At 40.5% G+C, this 23,448-nt stretch overlaps 1 protein-coding gene across 2 annotated transcripts in view; it reads right to left on the bottom strand.

The window, feature by feature from the left end:
- Nucleotides 7,361-23,448, bottom strand: part of TGFB2 (transforming growth factor beta 2) — a 92,812-nt gene continuing 76,724 nt past the window's right edge. For both annotated transcript variants that reach the window (XM_018060159.1, XM_018060160.1), the window contains 5 exons: nt 18,040-18,172; nt 17,805-17,915; nt 16,141-16,318; nt 14,330-14,483; nt 7,361-10,156 (listed from right to left, as the gene is read on the bottom strand). In XM_018060159.1, the coding sequence (XP_017915648.1) occupies nt 9,998-10,156; nt 14,330-14,483; nt 16,141-16,318; nt 17,805-17,915; nt 18,040-18,172 (735 nt within the window). In that variant the 3' untranslated portion in view covers nt 7,361-9,997. The remainder of the gene's footprint in view (nt 10,157-14,329; nt 14,484-16,140; nt 16,319-17,804; nt 17,916-18,039; nt 18,173-23,448) is intronic.

Here is a 23,448-nt window from a genome sequence, read left to right as displayed (position 1 = left end):
CTCCTTAGTTTCTACATTCCTTCCTTTCCCTGATTAGCAACTCCTCGAATCTGCCTTTTGGAGCTCAGGGAAGGTCAAGGAAGCTTATTTCCTACAAACAAGTGGGGGACACAGAAAGGATTGGTACCCAGGAGGGTCCCAGAGGGTCCTACACCACTTCACTGTTAATAAAGATGTTTCCTGATGCTTGCTCTTTCCGGAGACTTAAGACTTCTGAACACACTGGGGCTGAAATGACATTCCAATAGATGCAGTCATAACTGGAGCTCTGTAATAGACACAGATTAATGAGTAACTTGCTTTAAGAGACTCTTGGGTTGAGGTGAACGCTTTCAGAGACGCTCTCACTTCTGTTGCTGTGTAACTAGACTATGATTTCGGAAACTCGTTACAGTTACTCACACTACATTTCTGCAAATATGTTCATCAACATTTACTGTCTTGTGAAATATTTGATAACTACCAAATGTTGCTGAAGTTTTGATCTAGATCAGAGTTTTTCAGTCTCTGCAATACTGACATTTTTTTGGCTAAAAAATTCTTCACTGAAGGAGACTGTCCTATGCATTGTGGGATGCTTAGCTGCATGCCTGGCCTCTACCTCCTCGATGCCAATAGCACTTTCTGAGTTGTGACAAACAGAAATGTCTCCAGACTTTGTCAGATGTCCCATGGGGGAAAGGAGGGGGGAGGGCGAACAGCTCCCAGTTCAGAATAATTGGTTTAGATGGAACAAGTTAGCCATGGGAGATAAATCAAGATACACACACTTAGTAAGTTGCAGTGATGATTTTGTTGATGATGATATTGCTGGCAACAGAATCAATGGTAAGTATAATTGGGCTCATTGTTTCTTTCACTCTAAACTGTGAGCTCCTGGGGTGCAGAACTAATTACTGTTCACTGTGGTGGAATAAGCATCTGAAGCCCTCTTTGCTGAGTCTCCACTTGTAGCAGCAACGTGCTTCCAGTCTTTCTTCCTCATGAAGAGCAGTTTATCAATTCCTTCCTGCTGGGTTATAGCCCAGCCAATCTTGGATCGGCAAATGAGAGGCTTGGCTCTACTGGAGAAAGTATTGGGGAAGAAGGGCTTCTTCCTTCTCCATTTCCTCTAAAATCAGCCAAAGAAGTGGCTGCTGATTCTGCTTCCACCAGAGATGGTCAACCAAGCCTCAGCGCCTGCAGCAAGGAAAATACAGCAGGAGGGCAGATTACAGCACTTTCTTTAGGTTTTCAGTGAAGTGAAATTCACCCCCCTCTACCCAGAGCATCACCTACTGAAGGCTCAGATTGAAGGACCTGTTTTGTTCACTTGTGTGAACCTAGAACCTAAAACCTAGAAAAACATCTAGTATATATGATATGCTTGGTAATTATTTGTTGAATGAATTATAGTGAAGAGTTGTTTTATGCTCACTGGTGCAATCATAGAAACACACACAGAGCATCCTACCAACCCGGAGGGGGAAGAAAGGAATTTACAAAGGATTTTGTAGACCACCTAATCTAACTCTTTTTTTAATTGAAAAAGACACTGAAAGTGATATCTCTGCATCCCAGATAGTGTGTCAATGGTTGGGTTGGGGGTATAATCCCATCTCATGCTTTGATTTCTGCCATAAGTGAAGTTGTATAGTGGCCTTCCTTGGTGGGTCAGTTGGTAAAGAATCTGCCTGCATTGCAAGAGATACAGTGTCAATCCCTGGATCAGGAAGATCCCCTGAGAAGAAAATGGCAAACCACGTCAGTATTCTTGCCTGGAGAATCCCATGGACAGAGGAGCCTGGTGGGCTACAGTCCATGGGTCGCAAAAGCTTCAGACATGACTTAGCAATTAAGCCACAGCCACAAGTCGTATAGTAGATGCTGAAAAGGGAAAGGGAGAGTGAAGTCGCTCAGTCGTGTCTGACTCTTTGAGACCCCAGGGACTGTAACCCACCAGACTCCTCTGTCCTTGGGATTTTCCAGGCAAGATACTGGAGTGGGTTGCCATTTCCTTCTCCAGTAGATGCTGAGGATTAATATAAATGAGGATGAGTCCAGAATAGGAAATTTAGGATTGGGATGGCTCAGGGTTCTGAGGGAGACTCCTGGGCATGAGATGTGACCATTTCTAACACCCAGCACAGCAGGGCAGAGACTGAGCAAAAAGAATTCCTTGTTCCAGTCACATCATATATGCAACTTGCTTCTTTACTTCTCAAGACACCTATTGAAAAACAGTGGCACATTAGAACTCCCCCTTTGAACCTTTTGCTTGATCTTAAGCCCAGTTGACTAACCTGTTCTGTATTTCTCACCACATTTGTTTAGCTACTTTGGTGTTATATACAGACACCAATCTCTTGACTCAATGTGTGATGCAGGTCAAGTCTGGTGATCATGTAACCCACTCCCTTTCCTGTCTCCCTCCTTGTCTCCTTTCACTCCCCCCCCTCCATTGTGCCCTGAGTGTTCACTGGTGTCAGTATTCCAGATCCCAGATCAACTGGAAAAAATCAGAATCGACCCTAGTATTCCCAGTGAATTAAAGGTTCTCGCTTAGTCACAAAAGAATTCGGAAATGAAGTGATCGGTAAGAAGCGGATTTATTTAAGGAGAAACACACGCCACAGACAGAACATGGGCCGTCTCAGAAGAAGGGAGAGAGTGAGAGAGTTTAGAAATATGACATGGCCAGTTTTTATGGGCTGGGTAATTTCATAGACTAATGAGTGGGAAGATTATTCCAATTATTTGGGGAAGGAGGCAGAGATTTCTAGGAATCTGGACATCACTCAGTCTTTTAAGGTTAACCTTGGAACTGTTATGGCCTAATGGGTGTATCATTTAGCATGCTAATGTATTACAATGAGCATATACTCAGGCTCAAGATCTAGTGGAATTTGACTCACCCACAATCTTGAACTATTTTTACATTGACCTAGGTTATGTTATGTCTTTGGGCTGTGTCATTCTTTCAAAGATTGTGCCCTGCCTGCCTCCCTCCTGTTTCACTAGCACCTTTGATTGAAATTATTTTCTGTACTACACCCCTAAGAATACCAAAATAAAATAAATGTTTTTTAAAAAAATCTATCTACCTATCTACCTACTTAGCTAATCTCCTTGAGGAAAATCCTATAGGAATAATTCCTCATGGTTGACTGTAAGAGCCTGCTGTCAAGGGTTTGCCAGACCTCCCTGGGCCTTCTTCAGATCTGCTATGCCACCTTCTCTCCGTATTTTACCTTTGTAGGGCTTTGAATGTAGCCAGTGGCTTTGGAGGACACCAGGGTGTGAGCGAGTGGAAGATGTACACACTTGGTGATGCAAAATTTATTACTTCATGAAATGGACAACCACCGCTTGATTGAAAGCCCTCCTCTATTTTCTGTACTGTTTCACTTAATTTTGCTTCAAATGAAGAAATTAGTGTTACACCCATGCTTGAGGACAAGCCAAACTACATGACTTCACATCCAATTCAGAGCTGGATGGGATTATGCAATATCTTAACTTGTTTGCGCCCAACATCCTCAGATTCAGGATTTTCTATATGAATCAGAATGGAGATTTGGGCCTGAGGAGAGGGTTTCCATCTCTAGGGCTGGCTAGCCATTTACAATGTCACCTGAGTCACCCATCTGTGTTCTTCTAGGTGAGTTGGAATCTGTGGAAGAGAAAAATCCCACTTTGGGGGAAAAGCCTCAGAAATGGCATTGGGCCTTTTTCTTGCCCACTAATGTCTTCCTTTGCTGTTTAATTATGTCTGTTCTCTTGGGCTGAATGATTTTCCTAGTTTTGATCACACAGTCTCCCTCAGTACATTCTGTTCCTTTTACTAGGTCTCTGCCCAATTACAGGAACACACTCATCTCTTCTCCAAACAGCCATTACTTGCTGAAATAGAGAAATCAACTACAAAGTGTTTCAGAGAAATAAGGACACAAGTACAATCATCCCAATGGGGGAGGGGAGGGGATCAAAGCAACTCTTTCCTTTCAAACAAAGTTATTTGAAATTTGCAATTTCAGAAGTTATTCGTATCCATGATACAACTACCTGATATTTATATGAACTATATCTCCAATCTCACGGGGTGTTTCAAAAGAGGTATAAAAATAACATCGCTTCTATTCCTCTGATCCAGAATGTTAGAAAAACCATGGTCATCTTCTCCTTTGTTCAGCACACAAGATGTGATTTAATAGATGATTGAAAAAGAGATGGGATCAAGTTTTTGCTAGAATTACAAGGTGACCATCTGATAGGAACAAAGGCATGTGCTAGCTCGAAGTCCCAAGGCCAGTTTCAGTGAAGCTCTTACAGCTCAAAATGTTCCAGCTTCTCACTTTTATGGGCCTTTTCAAAGGCTCTGACTCTAATTTTGTATTTGTAATTTTGATTTTCTCTAAAACAAGATCCTCCCTTATATATGCTTCCGGAACACAAAGTCTGGATCCACCCTTCCAAAACCCGTTAGTAAAGGTGGTACAGTTTATTCACGGATAGGAAAGCAATGTCTTCTCACTGTCTTGAAGGAGCACAATGAGTATTTGGCTTTCCCAGCCCACTTCAACACAGTAGAAAACGTCATTACAGGTACATTAATGAAGATTTCTATGGACTGAAAATATTTGCTACAATAGTCTATCTACCCTAGAAATAGGCTGTACTGTCTCAGTAGTGCTTTGCTGATATGTAATCATTATTTTATCTAGAGATTTGCCAGTAGAGCTATTTGTATTTTCATTAATACATCTGTCAATCAGTTCCAACTATTAGGCTGAACCCTAAAGAACTGGTGACATTCAACAAATCACAACCTACAAAAACAGTCTCATAGTGTTTGACTCAGTATTGTTTAATCATAGGTTAATTACAAAAACAAAAGCTGGTCATACAGTTTATGGGAATAGCTTAGTCTTTGAACAGAGCTGTTATCAAAATCTACACCATTCTATTCTCTATTCTAATAGAGAGCTGTCTAACAGAGGTAGAAAGAACTTCTGGCTCCACGTGTAAGGAGCTTAGGAATCACCACTCTGTCCTAACAACTAATAAAAAGCTGAACAGACTGAAAAAAATCAGTAAATCTTCTTGGATCCAAAAGAGAGAAGAAGAAACTAGGCAACCCCCCTCCCACCAAGGATGGAGAGATAGATGGTACCAGACATGGCAGGGATGTTGGAGTTACCAGATTTGTAATTTAAAACAATTATAATTAATATGCCAGGGAAGGCTGGTGTGCTGCAGTCCACGAGGGTGAAAAGAGTCAGACAAAACTTAGCGACTGACAAACAACACTATGCAAAGGGCGCTAATGGAGAAAGTAGATGGCATGCAAGAAGAGATGGGCAGAGAAAGCAGAGAGATGGGGAAATTCTAAGAATCAAAAAGAAATTCTAGAGAGATAGAACATAGGGTATGAGTACAAGTCCCATATGTAAGTTTAAATTTTCTAGTAATTGTATTAAAAAAGTAAAAAGAAACAGCTGAAATAATTTCAATAATATACTTTATTTAATCCCATATATTCAAAATAGTATTATTTAGACATGTAATCAATATAAAAAAGTAATGAGACATTTTACATTCTTTCTTTTTTGTACTAAGTCTTCAAAGAATGGTTTGTATATCATACCTTGGAATATCTCAGTTCAGACTCACCACATTTCAATAGCTTGAAAGTCACACATGGCTAGTAGCTAGTGTATTGAACAAGGAAGTTCTCGACCCTCCTCTCGACCCTCCTCTTGCAAACTGGGTGACCTTGGACATGTCATTTAACCATTCTGAGTCTGCTTACTTCTCTATAAAATGGAATTCTATCAAAAAACCCTACATCCTAGGGTGATATGTGAGATTAAGTAAGATAATAAAGAACATAGCTGGTGGGTGCTCAACAAACTGGAGTTCTCACAACCATCATCTTAGAAAATGGGTCCTTCAACTAACCACCTTGACTCTGTTATTTTGAATTCAGTTGGTGGACTGGAAGCAAAGTCTCACCTGAACATTTCCCCACCATCTGAAACAATTTCTCATCAGTCATGTAACCAAACAGTTAAGAAACAGAGCGACAGAATATTCTCTGAAATAACTGATGGCCTGATTCATTGATGAGATTAGAGCCTGGAGGTTACACATTTAGTAACAAGAGGAAGAAATATGGCCCCAGCTCAAAGTCTGAACAGACGTTAAAAAGTTCATTACAACAGGATTGCTGAGGCCAAACCAGCTCGGTTTGGGAAATGTTGTTAAGTCTACGATTTACTGACCATCATCTACAGGCCGAACACCAAAATAACTTTCTGTACGTCCATTTACTTAACAATAGTAAGGGCACAGAAGCAAACATGCAAAGCCCTGTAGAGCAGGTCATCTCATCCTTATTTTAAAGATAAGGAAACAGAGGCTCAGAGTGGCTGACAAATTTGTCCAAGCTGATATAGCTCTTAGGTGACCCTAAGAACCCTATGAGGGTATCAGAACCCTATGATACCCTCTTATTCTCACATGTCAGATAAAGGTGATGTGGGGTGGTACTGGCCTGGTACTGGCCCCTCCAGAGAAGCACACGTGAATTATTTCAAAGTGAAACACTTCCTCTATGAGTTGACTATAAAAGATGAAACACAAATGGCAGAAAAGGAACCATTTTCTGTTCTACCTATTCATCTGAATGGATGGTTTGTTTCTAGGTGATGTTTTTAGACAGCAGGCACAAACTAGTTCTCTCATGAGATAAAGTGGGCAATCAGACAGAGCCACAATGACCTTTTTTTTAAATTAGTTCTATTTATTAAGAGACTGGCAACTCGCTTGCAAAATCTGGACTTGTAGGGAACAGCCAAGGAAGCTTGCGGGAATAAGGGGGTTTTGGTACAGCGGTAGGGGAGAAATAGAGAGAGGAGTAGCTGCTCTCAATGATCAATCCCGAAGAGCACATGGCTCTTGTTATATCTGGCTGGCTCAGCAACTATCCAAGTTATGGGGCTGCAGGGGATACTGTCTAGACCAGTTCTTTTGGCCCTGGGGTTGGCAGAACATAGGATCAGAAAGCCAAAGCATGGTCCAAACATCTCTCTGCATTTTTTTCTGGTAGACAGTCAAGCTGGATGGAAACTAAATCTCCAACAATTACCAAATAGCAATAAACAAGGGAATAAAAAGACTGCACAGGGTTTTCTTCAGGCTTTGATAGATACATCCTGGCTCTTGAACTATAAAGTATGACATCTCTGGACTGAATCTCTTTGAAAAAAAAAAAAAGCATGATCTTAAAGCTGGTACGACTTTTCTAAGTTTGAACTTACGCTCTCTGCATTAGAAGCATTCTCTGATCTCCACAATGGACAGGAAAAACACATCGACATATCATTGAAATAATTTATTTACCACTAGAGCACCACAAAAACAGACATACATTGTGTTAAAATACAGCGTAATCAGTCATCAAAATACAAAACAGCTATTCTTATGTTCCATTTAAAAAAAAAATCATGCCAACCATAAAACTGCATTGCTGTTTAACACAGAAAAACTGTAGCCCCATCCCACCCACATACTAACATTTTCCCCATTCCCTCCCACCTCCCTCCCGTCTCATGGCAATATTTACTTTTGGGAAATAAAGGCCTTATAGAACCCCCCAAACTAAAAAAAAAAAAAAAAAGATTCAAGATATCTTAAAATAGAGCATTTAAAATATTATCAGTGCATTCATGAGGAAAGACAAAATAATACAAAACAAAAATGTCATTCTATCTGAGAAGAAAATACCTGCAGAAATAAAAGTGATTTACATAGAATGAATAGAAAAGTGGAAGAGAAAAAAAAAAAAAAAAAAAAACCAACACACTCCAATCTGGGATTGGGTTTCACCCAATCCAAAGGTTATTTGGTATTGTGCCATCCTATCTCTTGCTTTTCCAGTTTTCAAACAAATCCAATTTGTCATTTTAATAATGGCCAGGAAATTCCAAGAAAAGGAAGTATACTATATCAAACAACTTCACTCTGGATTCACACCTCACTGTGCTGCTCTTTAGGTAAAACTGCAAATATTCCATTGTCTATTAATGATTATTCTAAAGCTAAATAAGAGACAACTGACAAACTGACATATCCTACAAACCCTGACATAAGGTTACCTCCTCTGCAAAAATGTAGCAAATCATGTATTTCGGGAAGGTAAATTCTAGCCTCTGATTAGGTAAGTCTCATTCAGAGGAAAGAAAGGACTTTTTGATCATGGGAGAATTTGCCTTGTGCCTTTGCAACCTTCAAAGAACATCTATAAAACCTTAATTTCAGTGAAATACACTAAATGACTTATGCTGACATGGGTTTATTTTTTCTTCCTTATACAAAATCAACTGAAATGTTAATCTCTCCATTTTTCCCTGAACACTAAAAACTCGATTAAAGAAAAAGCTGTCTCCTGTGATCTGTCTGCTCTTTTTTTGAACAGCAGAATTCTGTGAAAATACTGATTAAACCAAGTTAGAGACACCTTTCTTAAACCAGTCACTAAGACTCTGAGTTCCAGTCAGATCCTTAAGCCCTTGCTAAAACTAAACATTTCACCTCAATTATCTATGTATCTATAATCCCCAATTTTCCTAAAATAGAAGCTTGTTAATGTCTGAATTGATTAGTAATGATGCTTAGAAAATGAAGAAAAACTATGTCTTTTTATAAAAGAAAAAAAGGACAAGTGGACTCAGGTAGTTTATGTCATAATAATGGACAATGAAAAAGCACAAGTGGAACAAATACTATCAAACATGTATTTGTAGTGCAAGTCGAAATACAGGGGCTTTATTCAAAAGTTCTGGCCAGCTAAAGGAAACACACGATTCCCAACGATCATTAGAAAGAGCCCAAATTTAAGTCCAATCTAAATCAGAGTTGGCGTTACTATAGAACATTAAAAAATATGGTAAAAATTTACACATTACACATAAAGTAGTTAATGTTTTGATTCCATCATTTGCAAAAGAGATCTGCAGTTGTGTTTCCAATTATACTGGCTTCTATACCCATCTATTGTAATAATATAGGTACGGTTACATACACCGAAATGAAAGAAAAATCTAGAGCGTAGCTACACAGCAATACTTTAAGGTCTGAAGTTTGACCAGTACGTGTTTAAACATCTCAACATCTCACTGGTTGACTAAACTGACAAAGAACCATTTACAATTAAGGAGAACAAGAAAATCTTACAGACTTAATCTGACTGAAAGTTTCCTTTATTAACAGGCTTTTCAGTTTTGAACCTTACAAGAAGCTTCCTCGGGCAGTTGGTACAGAGCATGTATTTGCAGGGTCTTTCTCTTTATGCGGACTCGCTCGGTCATGTAATAGATCTCACTCGCATTTTTCATCTTGTTAATATGACCTCTTTTTGCTGGCCCGTTTGAGTTCAAGTTCCTTAAGCCATCCATGGGTTTCTGGCAAAGTATTTGGTCTCCACTTTTTTTACACCTGTTTTATTTTCCAAGGGCAATGAAATGTTCATTATATAGTAACACACAATAAATAACTCACTGTTAACTCTAAGAGTAAGAATGGGAAAGATACCTATTGCATAGCAATACAGAAAAATCAAGTGAGGCATGGGATAAGAACATATGTACAGCAACTCCACTGAACGGGGTTTTCCTGTTTGTTTGTTTGTTTGCTTTCTTTCACATAATTAACACTAACAAATACTTCCAGTGTTTATTTTTTTCTTAAGAAAAAAAAGGTTTTGCTTCTTGTCTCTCTCACTTACAGAGTAGGTAAAATATAAAGCCTTCAACTTTTTTTTTTTTCGTTTCAGATGCCAGTTTTAACAAACAGAACACAAACTTCCGAAGTGTTTGAACTAGTACCGCGTTTTCAATTTTTTTTTAACACTGATGAAGCAAGGCTCTCTTGTGTTTTCTTGTTACAAACATCGCCTCTGTCACCATCATCACCATCATCATCGTGCGATTATCATCTTGTCACTTTTCCGAGAATCTTAGCTGCATTTGCAAGACTTGACAATCATATTAGAAAGCTGTTCGATCTTGGGTGTTTTGCCAATGTAGTAGAGAATGGTGAGCGGCTCTAAATCTTGGGACACGCAGCAAGGGGAAGCAGACGCTTCTGGATTTATGGTATTATATAAGCTGAGAACCTGAAAGAACGCAGGAGAAGAAAGAAAACATAGGAAAAGCCCAAACAAAATTAAGGGCAGTTATTTTTTTAATGTATTTATTTAATTGGAGGATAATTACTTTACATTATTGTGATGGTTTTTGCCATACAGTATAAATATGAATTATCAGTATGCATTGGCCATAGGTATACATGTGTTCCCTCCATCCTGACCACTATGGAGAACGGTCTGGAGATTCCTTAAAAAACTAAGGCAGTTATTTTTAAATAGAACTATCGCACAATGTTATCAGTTCCAGTACTGAGTAGGCTGTTTAAATGATTTGGGGCTTACATTTTACTTATCCTCCAACTATAGTCAAATGGGGAGGCATTCCCAAGAATCCCTGAGTTTATCATTTTCCTACAGAATCCTTTTCTCATACATTGGACAAAACTGCTCATTCAACAGATTTTCCAGTTTTTCCAATGAGTCTTTACTTTGATCACAGCTTTGCTGTCTGCACTTTCCCAGGCCCTCAGAAAACTAGGTCCAAATACCAAACTTGGCATTTGGTCTTGTAAATCTGCCTGCAATGCAGCTCAATTCCTGGATTGGGAAGATCCCCTGGAGAAAGGATAGGCTACCCAGTATTCTTGGGCTTCCCTTGTGGCTCAGATGGTAAAGAAGTGAAGTGAAGTGAAAGTAGCCTAGTCATGTCTGACTCTTTGCAACTTTATACAGTTCATGGAATTCTCCAGGCCAGAATCTGGAGTGGGTAGCCTTTATCTTCTCCAGCGGATCTTCCCAACCCAGGAATCAAACTGGGGTCTCCTGCATTGCAGGTGGATTCTTTACCAACTGAGCTATAGAATCCATCTGCAATGCTGAGAGACCTGGATTCAATCCCTGGATTGGGAAGATCCCATGGAGGAGAGAATGGCTACCCACTCCAGTATTCTTGCCTGGAGAATCCCCATGGACAGAGGAGCCTAGCATCCTACAGTCAGTCCATGGGGGTCACAAAGAGACGGACGCAACTGAGTGACTACCACAAGCACGGCACTACACTTCATAACTGAAGTTGTTTCATGGGTAGATATTTTTAATCCCCACCCAGACGAAGAGTTCCCTTGAGGTCAGAGACTCTATATACTTCATTTTTCTTTTTGTAAAACCTTATAGCCCTAGTAAGACTTCTCTGGACAAAATGAGACTCACGTGCTGGGTGAAGAAACAAATACACAAATAAGTAAGAGAATAACGTTTTCTTTATTAGAATTCTTAGCAGAATGTTAATCTATCCTTAGGTAGAGCAAAAGACACCTGTCTGCAGTGTGAAATATTTCTATGCTAAGCATCTTCTCAGGCCAATTTAATGCCACGTAAAATTTTCATTTAGAAGAAAAAAAAAGTTCAAATTCTTTCCATTTGTCATTGCTCCATAAATACAATCATGCGAAAAAATAAGCAATCTATGTTCTTGATTATCCAGTTGGTTACATTTTGCTTATGACAATGATGATAATAATAAAAATATAATAATAATAATCAACCCTCCATTTAACTTTTCATGTGGCAAATAGTAGTGGCTAAGTACAGAATGAAAAAGAAGTTCTACAGTTTGTGCTATACCTTTAACCCTGTCCTCTTTCAAAGGAGCATGTGACTTCTACCAACAGAAGTATGGCACATCCCCAGTGATGATAAAGAGACCTTTCCAAGGATGCCATTAACGTGTTAGTCAAACACCAAGTGACCTTTTCCTCGAGATCCATGGCAACATTTTCAGCCTAAGACAGAAAATCTGTTCAGCACACCAACACTGACTACTTTATTAAGCTACCTCTGGCTTTTTGGGTAACTGTCCAAACCACATATTTGTGATCATGACAGTGATTCTTCCTCTCTCCTTGAAAAACAAGCATGGTCTCAGCCTTCACACACTCCCTCTGTATATCAAGAAGGAGAATTATGTTTCTACTTGGCAACGGGGCCTTTCCACATTACGGCTACTGTTGCCACAGCCCAGCTGAAGCAGCCTGGCCTGAGAGCTCAGACAAAGGGACAGGCAGGAGCAAGCTTCCCTCACATGGCCAAGCACGTGGTCAGTGCCGAGAGCCAACAATCTCCAGGGGAGTCGGCAAAACAGCTGAAGGAAGGGGGGCCAGGTTTGTCAACTGAAAGTTTTGTGGATGTAAGCATTTATCAATAAATAAACTTTATCCTCCACCAACACGTGATTCTTGCACTGAACACAAGAGGCATTTTCTAAGACAGATTGTCCAAAATAATGGATATTCCCCAAACTCTCGAATTCAGCTGAACGCATTATGCGATCTTTTTTTGGCAGCGGATTCATTTTCCTACCCTGCAGAGAAAGGCAATTTTTCTAATGCTCCTTTAATAAGAAGATTTACAGAGGCATAACCCCAATGTGTAGCCAAGACAGAGCAAACGAAGGTCTAGTTACAAAACCAGGAGTCTTGCATCCTAAGCTTTGGTTTGTCACCAACTGTTTGATCCTGGGTAAGGCATCTACATGATATAGACCCTAATTTTTCTAGAAAAAATGAAGGATTTGGACAATATAACCAATTTTTTGTATTTTATATTATGATTTTTTTTTAAATTGAATATAGTTGATTTAAAATGCTGCGTTAGTTTCAGGTGTACAGAAAAGTGATTCAGTTATACATATATATATATATATTGAGCTGGCCAAAAAAATCACTGGGGTTAAGATGTTATGGAAAATCTGAACGAACTTTTTGGTCAACCCTATATAGATATATATCTTTAATATATATTCTTTTTCCGATTCTTTTCCCTTATACATCATTACAAAATACAGAGCACAGTTCTCTGTGCTGTACGATAGGTCTTTGTTATTTATCTATTTTATGGATAGTACTACAGGGTGGACAAGATAATTTATCAAGTCCTTTCCATCTCTAAAATTCTACATGACAAGGCACCAGGAAAGAAGCATTTGGAAAAATATCACTATTACATAGAAAAAGTCTTGGTTAATCTGGGCTGGGAACTCATGGCGTCTACTCTGGGACCTGACTTCTGAATGAGACTTCATTCCTCATCAAAGTAACTTAATAAAATTTTCAGATTCTCACTTACTCTAGGTTATATTCAAAAAGACTTAGAGACACTGATTTTCAAATCATTGTCGCATATATCACCTTATGTTCTTCACATCTGCTCTTGAGTTGGACATTATTATTTCAAAAAATAATCTTTATTCTTTTTACAGATAAGAAACTGAGGTTCAAAGAAATTAAATGATTTTGTAATTGTTATACACCAGTGAATCAGGTGGTACTAGTGGTAAAGCCCCACCTGCCAATGCAGGAGATGAGACTTAAGAAGCATGGGTTCGACCCCTGGGTCAGGAAGATCCCCTGGAGGAGGGCATGGAAAACCCACTCCAGTATTCTTGCCTGGAGAATCCCATGGACAGGAGGATTACAGTCCATAGGGTCACACAGAGTCAGACATGACTGAAGCGACTTAGCAAGCAAGCGAATCACTCAGGCTTCCCTGGTGGCTCAGTGACAAAGAACCCGCCTGCCAATGCAGGAGATGCGGGTTCGATCCTTGATCCAGGAAGATCCCTTGGAGAAGGGAATGGCACCCCACTCTAGTATTCTTGCCTGGGAAATCCCATGGACAGACAACCTGACTGGCTACAGTCCATGGGGTCGCAAAGAGTCAGACATGACTTAGCAACTGAACAATGACAACACTGAATCACTCCACCAAAGCATCTACAGAAGTCCTCAGTGTTCTTTCTAGTAGGATAGACCCTGATTGAGTGATAACACATCCTTTTTTCATCTAGAGAACTGGGTCCCTGCACATTTTAACAGTATCTGACACTTAGTAAGATATTGATTCCACCTATTTAGGCTTACAGCTGTTAAGAACGTAAAACAAACAGAAAATTAAACAAAATTGTCGTTAAGTTGCTTACAGGCTAATTGGAAAGGCCAGATCTACTTGTCTAAATTCATCAGTGTTGCTTTCTGCCTTGACCTACAGCCCCAATTTTTTCTCATCATTCAAAAGGGTTTCTCCAGCATCTGTTTATGTGTGGTGACAAAAGGGCACAAGGCTATTGAGAATCCATTCAGTAAAACTATCAGCAGTTACAATTAGCAGCCCAAGAACGAAGAGACAAGTGAAGCCTGTACTCACCCTACTGTGCTGAGTGTCTGCGCTCCACAGATACGGGCATGCTCCAGCACAGAAGTTGGCATTGTACCCTTTAGGCTCATGAATCCATTTCCACCCGAGATCCCTCTTGAAATCAATGTAAAGTGGGCGTAGGCAACAATTATCCTGCACATTTCTGATAAAAGAAAGAGCAATGGAGATTTTAAAGCTGATTTCCGTCCCACTCCAGGTCCCTTATTCCAAACCAGAAAAATGGCTCATTTGTTTATTCAACAAATAAATATGAGTGTTGGGGTTCCCTAGTGGCTCAGTTGGTAAAGAATCCACTGGCAGTGCAAGAGACCTGGGTTTGATTCCTGGATTGAGAAGAGCCTCTGGAGAAGGGAACAGCTACCACTCTAGTATTCTGGCATGGAGAATTCCATGAACAGAGGAGCCTGGCAGACTACAGTCCATGGAGTCACAAATAGTCAGACACAACTGAGTGACTTTCATACATACGTATATGAGCATATACCACAGACAAGGTTTCAATGGTTGTACAGCAATCTCAATAGACTTTCATAATGGGGTGTGATGGTGATTTGCTGGACTCTTTTCCCTTGGGAGTTTATACTCTGACCCTCTCAACTGTGTCCTCAAAAACCAAACCCTTCCCTTGAAGGATGAGACATAAGCAGAAAGGCGGCAGATGGAGACGAAGCCCCGTCCAACCTACAAAGCACAGTTTTGCCATCCACCCTCTATTGCCTTTTCAAATGCAAATGGATAAAGTACAACAGCTATTTACAGAGAACCATCTCAGGCATTTTCCTTTGAGAAAAAATCCTTTATTTCATTTCCTGGCCCTGGATCTAGGGATAAACCAGAGATCAAGAAACACGGAATCTTGCTTATTAGTGCAACCACTCGCTCTAGCAAACAAAAAACACCCTTTTCATTGCACTTTATCAGTGAGGCCCTCTCACCACCCCGTAGCTCACAGCATAAAGAAAGAGCCTTTCTCTTACCAGGCTCACTAAGAAACCACAGAAGGACATTCACACTTTCCCTCCATGAACTCATGTAGGAATAGGAGGTCAGTTTATGCTACCCCCACTTCTCTCGTATTCTGTAGCAAAAGACACGACAAATAGCACTTTTCTTCTATCTCTCTCATCACTGTTACTGTCTGTGAAGGAGATCTGACCATGGGTACCCTGCCAGGTGGCGTGGATGATAAAGAACCCGCCTGCCGATGCAGGAGACGTAAGAGATGCAGGTTCAGTCCCTGGGTCGGGAAGGTCCCCTGGAGGAGGGCATGGCAACCCACTCCAGTATTCTTGCCTGGAGAATCCCATGGACAGAGGAGCCTGGTGGGCTACAGTCCATAAGATCACACAGAATCGGACACAACTGAGGCAATTTAGCATACACGCATGCATGCACACCCTTCAGGGAGAGGAAAGGCTCCTACAGATGGCGAGTCTCCCCAGTTAGGGAGCCGCCATCATGCGCCTCAAATAAACCTATCTTTGCTCTGGGGAGTCGAGAGTTCCTTTTCTCCTTCAGCCTCAAAGTACTTCAGAGAGACTTGGGGTGAGGGGTGAAACTCAAGGGGCTAGTTTTCTCCCTTCATAGTGGGTTCATTGCTAAAGAACTGATGAAGACAGCATAGAAATAACTGTTTAAACCTCTGGTGTTACAAAATACGATGGCTCTATTTTTTTATCCCCGGCTTTAAGCAATGAGTTACAGTTCAAGACCATTTTCAGTTTAAAAAAAAGGCAAAGGCAGTATAGGAGTTAAACAGAAACACAATTCCTTGTTTGTTTTCTTTTTATTTCCTTTACCTAAAGCAATAGGCTGCGTCCAGAGCACGCTTCTTCCGCCGGTTGGACTGTTGCGACTCAAGTCTGTAGGAGGGCAACAACATTAGCAGGAGATGTGGGCTCTTCCCACTGTTTTTTTTCCTAGTGGACTTTATTGTTTTCTGATCACCACTGGTATAGGTAGAGGTGCCATCAATACCTTGAAAAAATGCATTCGGGTAATAAACATTTAGCTTTACCTTCATAAGTAGAATCAGCCATACCTTTTTTTCCCCCCCTTTGTCTATTGTCACAAACAGCAGTGATGACCACACAGCAGCGGCAGCAGTTGGCTCACTCCCCACAGCAACGGACAGGACGAGTACCAGCGACAAGGAACACGGCTAAATGGGGCTCTTGTCAGAAGGCAGTTCAGTGTCCAAAGCAGGGCGAGTTGGTTATGAAAGTCACTACAGAAGGAGTCTTTGACCTCTAGTCCAAGGGCACTCGTTCTCAGTAGACCAGTCAGTCCTCAGCGTAGGCTGTGCTCAAGCCTTCAACGACTGATGACACGGCTATAGAACATGCCTTGTCACCCGCTGGGTTCCTCTCTTCCTAGGACTGGTCAACTCAAAGACTTTCCTCATGAACCTAAACTGAGCCTTACACTAAACTGCCGTGAAGGAGGTTCAAGTGAAACAGAAGTCACCCTTACCTAATGCTGTTTGGGGAAGCTGTGAAGAAAGGGCTTTTTCATGGATTTTTATGGCGTCCTCAACACTTTCCTGATTCCATCTGAGATGGAGAAACCTGAGCTTCCCAGAGCATGCTCAAGAGACTGCCAGCTTAAGCATTTAATCTCTGTACTTCTCAAGAATCATGACTAGGTTAGAGACTGAAATAAATCTCTAGACTTCTGGGAGGATTTTTCTGTGAGCAAGCGCCACTGGAGGCTTCAGCCAAGGGATGGAGGTCCCTGGTGGGGTTAGCTAGGGAAGGGTGATCAGCTCCCTAACCTGGTGGTATGGAGCAAGTGCTACACCCGCAATTGGTCCAGACCCTCTGCTCATCTCTCATCATCCAACGACTTGTTGTCTAGTGGAAGACATGACTTGAACCCTTGGTATCACATCATCCCCTTCGACTTTTGGCTAATTCACTAAAAGGTAAGCAAGACTGGGGGAACAACTAAAACTCTGTTCTGTGTTTGCAAACTAATTATGAAAGCCTGATAAGGAAGCCACTTGGAATATTGGGCATCAGCCAGAAAACGGGGTGTGTTCTGACATAGATCAGGTTAGTTACAGAGGCTGTGGCAGGAGGGGACATCCTTCTGTGAAATCCAGTGGTGGATTCCTGATGGGTTTGGGAGCATTATCAATGGATGTCCTTGAATGCATGTTATCTTTTTCTTCTATAACATTAGCATTGAGGGAATGCTGGTTTGCTTAAATGAAGAATGAAGGGCTTAACAGGTTCTTTAAGAGTCTGGAAGGCTGGTAAGTCTGTCAATTAGTATTGCCAAGTCATCACACAGCTTCGAGCAATGTAAACTGGAAACCGATCCCTTTCTGCCTTCATGTATCTTACCCCAACCATAGCTTTGACCAAACAAATCTCATTTTCACACACAAACTGACCTCATTCCCCCAGGTTATCGACAGAGGCCTTCCCTCCCCCACCTCCTTTGCCCAAGTTTCATTTACCTGCAAATCGTGCTTCTAGTTCTTCACTTTTATTGGGGATGATGTAATTATTCGATGGTACAAAGGTGCAGCAGGGACAGTGTAAACTTATTTTAAATCCCAGGTTCCTGTCTGGAAAATATGAAATCGAAGAGGTCATTTTTCTGTGCATCTAATACCCCTCCATCTGCCAGTGCTTTGCAAATAATTTAGGATCAGTGAACATCGAAGGAGGAAAACAGAGAGCAGTGGTCACCTTTATGGTGGAGCCATTCGTGAACAGCATCGGTGACATCAAAGGAGAGCCATTCGCCCTCTGCTCTGGTTTTCACAACTTTGCTGTCGATGTAGCGCTGGGTTGGAGATGTTAAATCTTTGGATTTGAGAATCTAGAGGAGGAAAGGGCAAGGGAAAAGCTCAGCTGGCATACTGACATGACAGCAGGATTAAACCAAACTATTCACAGTATCCCAATTCACTATCTAAGTTGAGTCCCGCTCCGGTCTACCCAAGTATTGTCATCTCATGGGCATGGCCACACGCATAAAAAAGTAACACCAGGCCATTTGCCATGAAAAATAGAGCTTCTAAATCAGCCATGTGTTTTGATAAAGGTGACAGGAACCATAAAGCCAAGTGTCTCAAAGAAAGTGACAGTAATTATTTTCCTCTGCTGACACAAGCTTTGCAAGATTTCAGCCATAAATTCTATGCCATAAGTTAATGGTTTTGTTGTTCTGCTTCCCATTTCATATGGGGAGCTAGGATGTGGGGAGGGACCAGAGGACTGGTCCAGGTCAGAGGATCCGGGCTCACCCTTGGAAGGCTCTGAATATAAATCTTCTTCAAATAAAGAGACAAAGGCCCTAATCTTGGTTCCTAAATCCACCACCATTTTAATAAAATATGGGACATGCCTCAACTTTGGAGGTAAGTCTCTAGCTGGGATTTTTGCTCTCCCTGTGACTTGTTATGATTTATAAGGATATTCCACATCCCGCAGACAAAGAACCAATTTGGGCAGGAGCAATCTGGCACGGCGTGGAGGGAGAGTCTGAAAGGAAATCAGCCTGAACGCTAACAATTTAGAAAGATGCATTTATTTCAAATAAGTTAAGAGCAACTGCAGTCTGTTCTTGGGTTTCTATAGGAAGTGAGCATTTTAAGTTGCTTTTTAAAAAAACTTTCTGTCTTTAAATGATAGTGTTTTATGAACCAGTCAAACCACGACTCTAAGTCTCCAAGAACTAGATTAAATCCCTACCCAAACCCATATCCTGCCTTTCCTCAGTACTTATAGGCTCAAGCCCTGTTGCTTTATATTTATTTCCTGAGACTGAGTCTAACCGTGAGGTGGTTACTTCATGTATACATGTTTGGTCTCTCCAACAAGTTCATATACCTTGCCAGGGCTGGGATCAGGGCATCAATTTGATATCATTTCAAAGCACAGCACTTGACTTAATCAATGTCTATTAATAGGACTGCCTGCATATCTAGAAGATTGATTTATGCTCCTTTAAACCTTGTAAAACAAAAACACATAGTGCTCCTGCAGATTTTACAATGCACTTTCCTTCCATGTGTGCACATCATTGGTTTCAAGCAGTCCAACAACAGACCCTTCCTAGGAAATTTGGCATTATAGTAGACTATTTTATTTTCTGGATTGTTGTTCAGTCACTAAGTTGTGTCCAACTCCTTGCAGCGCCTAGGACTGAAGCATGTCAGGCTTCCCTGTCCTTCACTATGTCCCAGAATTTGCTCAAGTTCATGTACATTGAGTCAGAGATGCTATCTAACCATCTCATCTTCTGTGGCCCCCTTCTCCTTTTGCCTTTAACCTTTCCCAGCATCAGGGTTTTTTCCAATAAGTTGGCTCTTCGCATCAGGTGGCCAATGTATTAGAGCTTCTTTTGGATTAAGTAAGTACAAAATAGGGAGAAAAAAATCATATAATTGGACTTTGGACGTCCTCACGAATCTTTAGACTAACCTTACTCTACAAGCCTGCCTCTCAAGTGCAACAAACCCCACTATGTGCAGAGAATCTAGAATTAATCGTGATCCTACCATACACAAGAGATGCCCTTTGTGAACTAAAGGAAGAAACATGACTTAAGGGCTGAGTACATGGGCCCTGAGTTTGGCACACATTATTTCATTTAATTTAATCCTGAAAACATTCCTGTCAAGTAGATGAAAGAAACCGAAACTCAGAGAGGTTAAATAAGTTGCCCAAAGCCTCACAGTGAACAAATGATTCAAAGTAATTCCAAGTTAGTTTTTCAACTCTGATGCTGGATTCTTGAAGGCCAAAAGAGTTGTGAGAATCCCCTTGGATCACAATTCACTCTTACCCCTTTCCAGATGACAGAAAACAGTCAATGACAGAGGCAAATATTTCTAATAAGATTATAGTAAATGTTGATAGAAGATGAAAATATACCACGTGAGACATACATGTAGTTAGTTAATGTTGACATACCTTTAACTTTCAAGATGCAACTTAACAGTTATATCCTCTGGAAATCAAACCTTGATTTGATTTCCTACCTTGGAAATACTCCCAGTTGGGGAAATAAGACACTACCTATCCAATTCAGGAAAAACAGTACAATTCACCTAACGTAGAATAGCAAGGGTAAAACAATAGTTGAGAAGACATTTTCAGGCATTTCCATCTGTCTCATTGACTAAAAACTGTAACATTTCCAAAGCTCACCTTTCCAACTTTAAATTTCTTCCTCTAGCTGACTTTCTATCATGATGCATTATTTCATAACTCTTTGTGTACTTGCTTTGTTCCTAATTAACATGTGCATGCTAAGTCAGTTCAATCATGTCTGACTCTTTGTAACCCTATGGATTGTAGCCCACCAGGCTCCTCTGTCCATGGCGTTCTCTAGGCAAGAATGCTGGAGTGGGTTGTCATGCCCTCCTTCAGGGGGCTCTTTCTGACCCAGGGACTGAACCCATGTCTCTTATGTCTCCTGCATTGCAGGCAGATTCCTTACCACTAGTGTCACCTTGTTGTTATTCAGTCGCTCAGTCATGTCAGACTCTTTGCAACCCCATGGCCTGCAGCACTCCAGGCTTCCCTGTCCTTCACCATCTCCCGGAGGTTGCGCAACTCATGTCTATTGAGTTGGTGATGCCATCCAACCATCTTGTCCTCTGTCTTCCCCATCTCCTCCTGCCTTCAGTCTTTCCCAGCATCAGGGTCTTTTCTAATGAGTTGGCTCTTTGCATCCGGTGGCCAAAGTACTGGAGCTTCAGCTTCAGCATCAGTCCTTCTAATGAATATTCAGGACTGATTTCCTTCAGGATTGATTGGTTTGATTTCCTTGCAGACCAAAGGATTCTCAAGAGTCTTCTCAAACACCACAGCTTAAAAGCATCAGTTCTTTGACTCTCAGCCTTCTTTATTGTCCAACTCTCACATCCATACATGACTACTGGAAAAACCATAGCTTTGACTAGATGGACCTTTGTCAGCAAAGTAATGTCTCTGCTTTTTGATACACTGTCTAGGTTTGTCACAGATTTTCTTCCAAGAAGCAAGCATTTTTTAATTTCACGGCTGCAGTTACCATTTGCAGTAATTTTGGAGCCCAAGAAAATAAAGTCTGTCACTGTTTCCATTGTTTCCCCATCTATTTGCCATGAAGTGATGGGACTGAATGCCATGATCTTAGTTTTTTGAATGTTGAGTGTTAAGCCAGCTTTTTCCCAGTGCCACCTGGGAAGCTCTAATTAGCACAGTGTATGTCTTATTCATCTTCATATCCCTCATACTTAGATGCACTGTCTAGAACAAAACATTGCTTTCATTTGAATTAATTACATCTGATAAATATATATCTATCATATATCAAATATCTTCAATATGTATCTGTGACATATATGTATATATCTCATAACTTAAGATATCATATATGTCTGTATACATATGTGTGTGTGTGTATGTGTATGTGGGCCTACCCTGGTAGCTCAGATGGTAAAGAATTACCTGCAATGCAAAAGAACCAGGTTGGATCCCTGGATTGGAAAGATCCCACAGAGAAGGGAATGGCTATCCACTCTAGTATTCTTGCCTGGAGAATTCCATGGACAGAGGAGCCTTGCAGGCTACAGTCCGTTGGTCACAAACAGTTGGACAGGACTGAGTAACTAACACTTTCACTTTTCACATATGTGTATATATACAAATACACACAATCTCACTAAAAATACAGAATTAAAAAAAAAATCATGACCACATTGATAACATGGGCAGAAAAAATGCACACTAGCAAATCTAATTAAATGTGTCTTATAGAGAAGGTAAATCCAGATTATCTGGCTTTAAAATCAAATCAAGGAGGAGCAAAGAGATTCTGAATTTTTTTCTCTTTAAATCTCATTAGAAGATAAGTGCTTCCTCAGCCACAGAACACTTTTACATTCTGACATCGGACAACCTCATACTCTCACACGGGTGAAAGGTCCTCCATATCTTTTTACTAGTTCAAGAACAGGCCAATTGAAACCACCAAGAAAGACAGCTAGTGAGCTACCAAATTCTGAAACAGAGAAGTGACTTCGGTCTTGTGGGTTTGTTGTCTTGAACTTTATGGCCAAGGAGTTCTTAAACCCACTTGTTGCAATTTAACTCCATTCTTTCTTATCCAGTCCTTAGTGGAAACAGGAAACAGCTGCTTTCCATCACTCATAGAATATCCCTCATATTCTTGGAGACTATTATTAAGTCCCCCTCAGCATGCTCAGTCTCCCTCTCTAAGCTAAATAAACCCAATTCCTTTAGCCCATATTTTGAGGGCCAGTTTCCCAAACCTTTAATCACTTGGGTCACCAATAAGGATGGATGATGCTGTATAAAAGTACTTCTACAGCTCGGTGATTTAATTTCAGAACTGGCTAGAAAACCTTCTAATCACATCCCAAAGTCTCGAATCTTAACTTGAAAGGTATTTTCTAAGAATAGGCACACTCTCCCTATTCCCTGTTTATCCTCCATTTATCACCCAAGCTAAATTAAGCTGTAAGGAAAGAAAATCAACCCACTGCTTTTATCGAGTAGAATTTTCTTAAATTCAAGAGCTGATACAAAAATGACCACCTCGGTCAACTTCCCATTCTATTTAGCCTTTTCTGTCAGCCTTTCTGCTGCTAGTGTTCCAACAAGTGTATTGATGTTAACAGTCCTGGATGTTATTTTTGCCTAGAATGACAATCGTTTCTAAATTCCTTTGTACATTTTATCATGACAAAGATAATTTAGTTGAATGGTAAAAACTCTTAACTGGCTGCTGTTTTACTGTCCAGATTAACCAATGTTCTCCATTTTTTCTATAATAGGTATTGGCTGATGGCAGCAGCACACTGGGATTCATTACTGGAAAGGTACTCTTTAGTATGTTCCAAGGACTTCTGGTCTTACCAGTTGAGTGCTTAGCGAGTATCAATAGCATATCTTTCTAAGCCTGTTCGATATCAAGCTGAATATGATATTGTAATTATCCAAGTTCTTTAGATGTTCTAGAAACTGATGAAATACAGGACCAAATGTAAAGAAAGCTATGCTTCTGTGAGAACCAAGCTGAATGCCTTAGAAAGTCTTCCTAAAACAAGTTTCTTTAAAAAAAATTTTTTTTTGAAAAAT

The sequence above is a fragment of the Capra hircus genome, chromosome 16 (assembly GCF_001704415.2).
Source record: "Capra hircus breed San Clemente chromosome 16, ASM170441v1, whole genome shotgun sequence".
In the NCBI taxonomy this organism is placed as follows: Eukaryota; Metazoa; Chordata; class Mammalia; order Artiodactyla; family Bovidae; genus Capra; species Capra hircus.
This window is presented reverse-complemented; position numbering and strand designations above follow the sequence as displayed.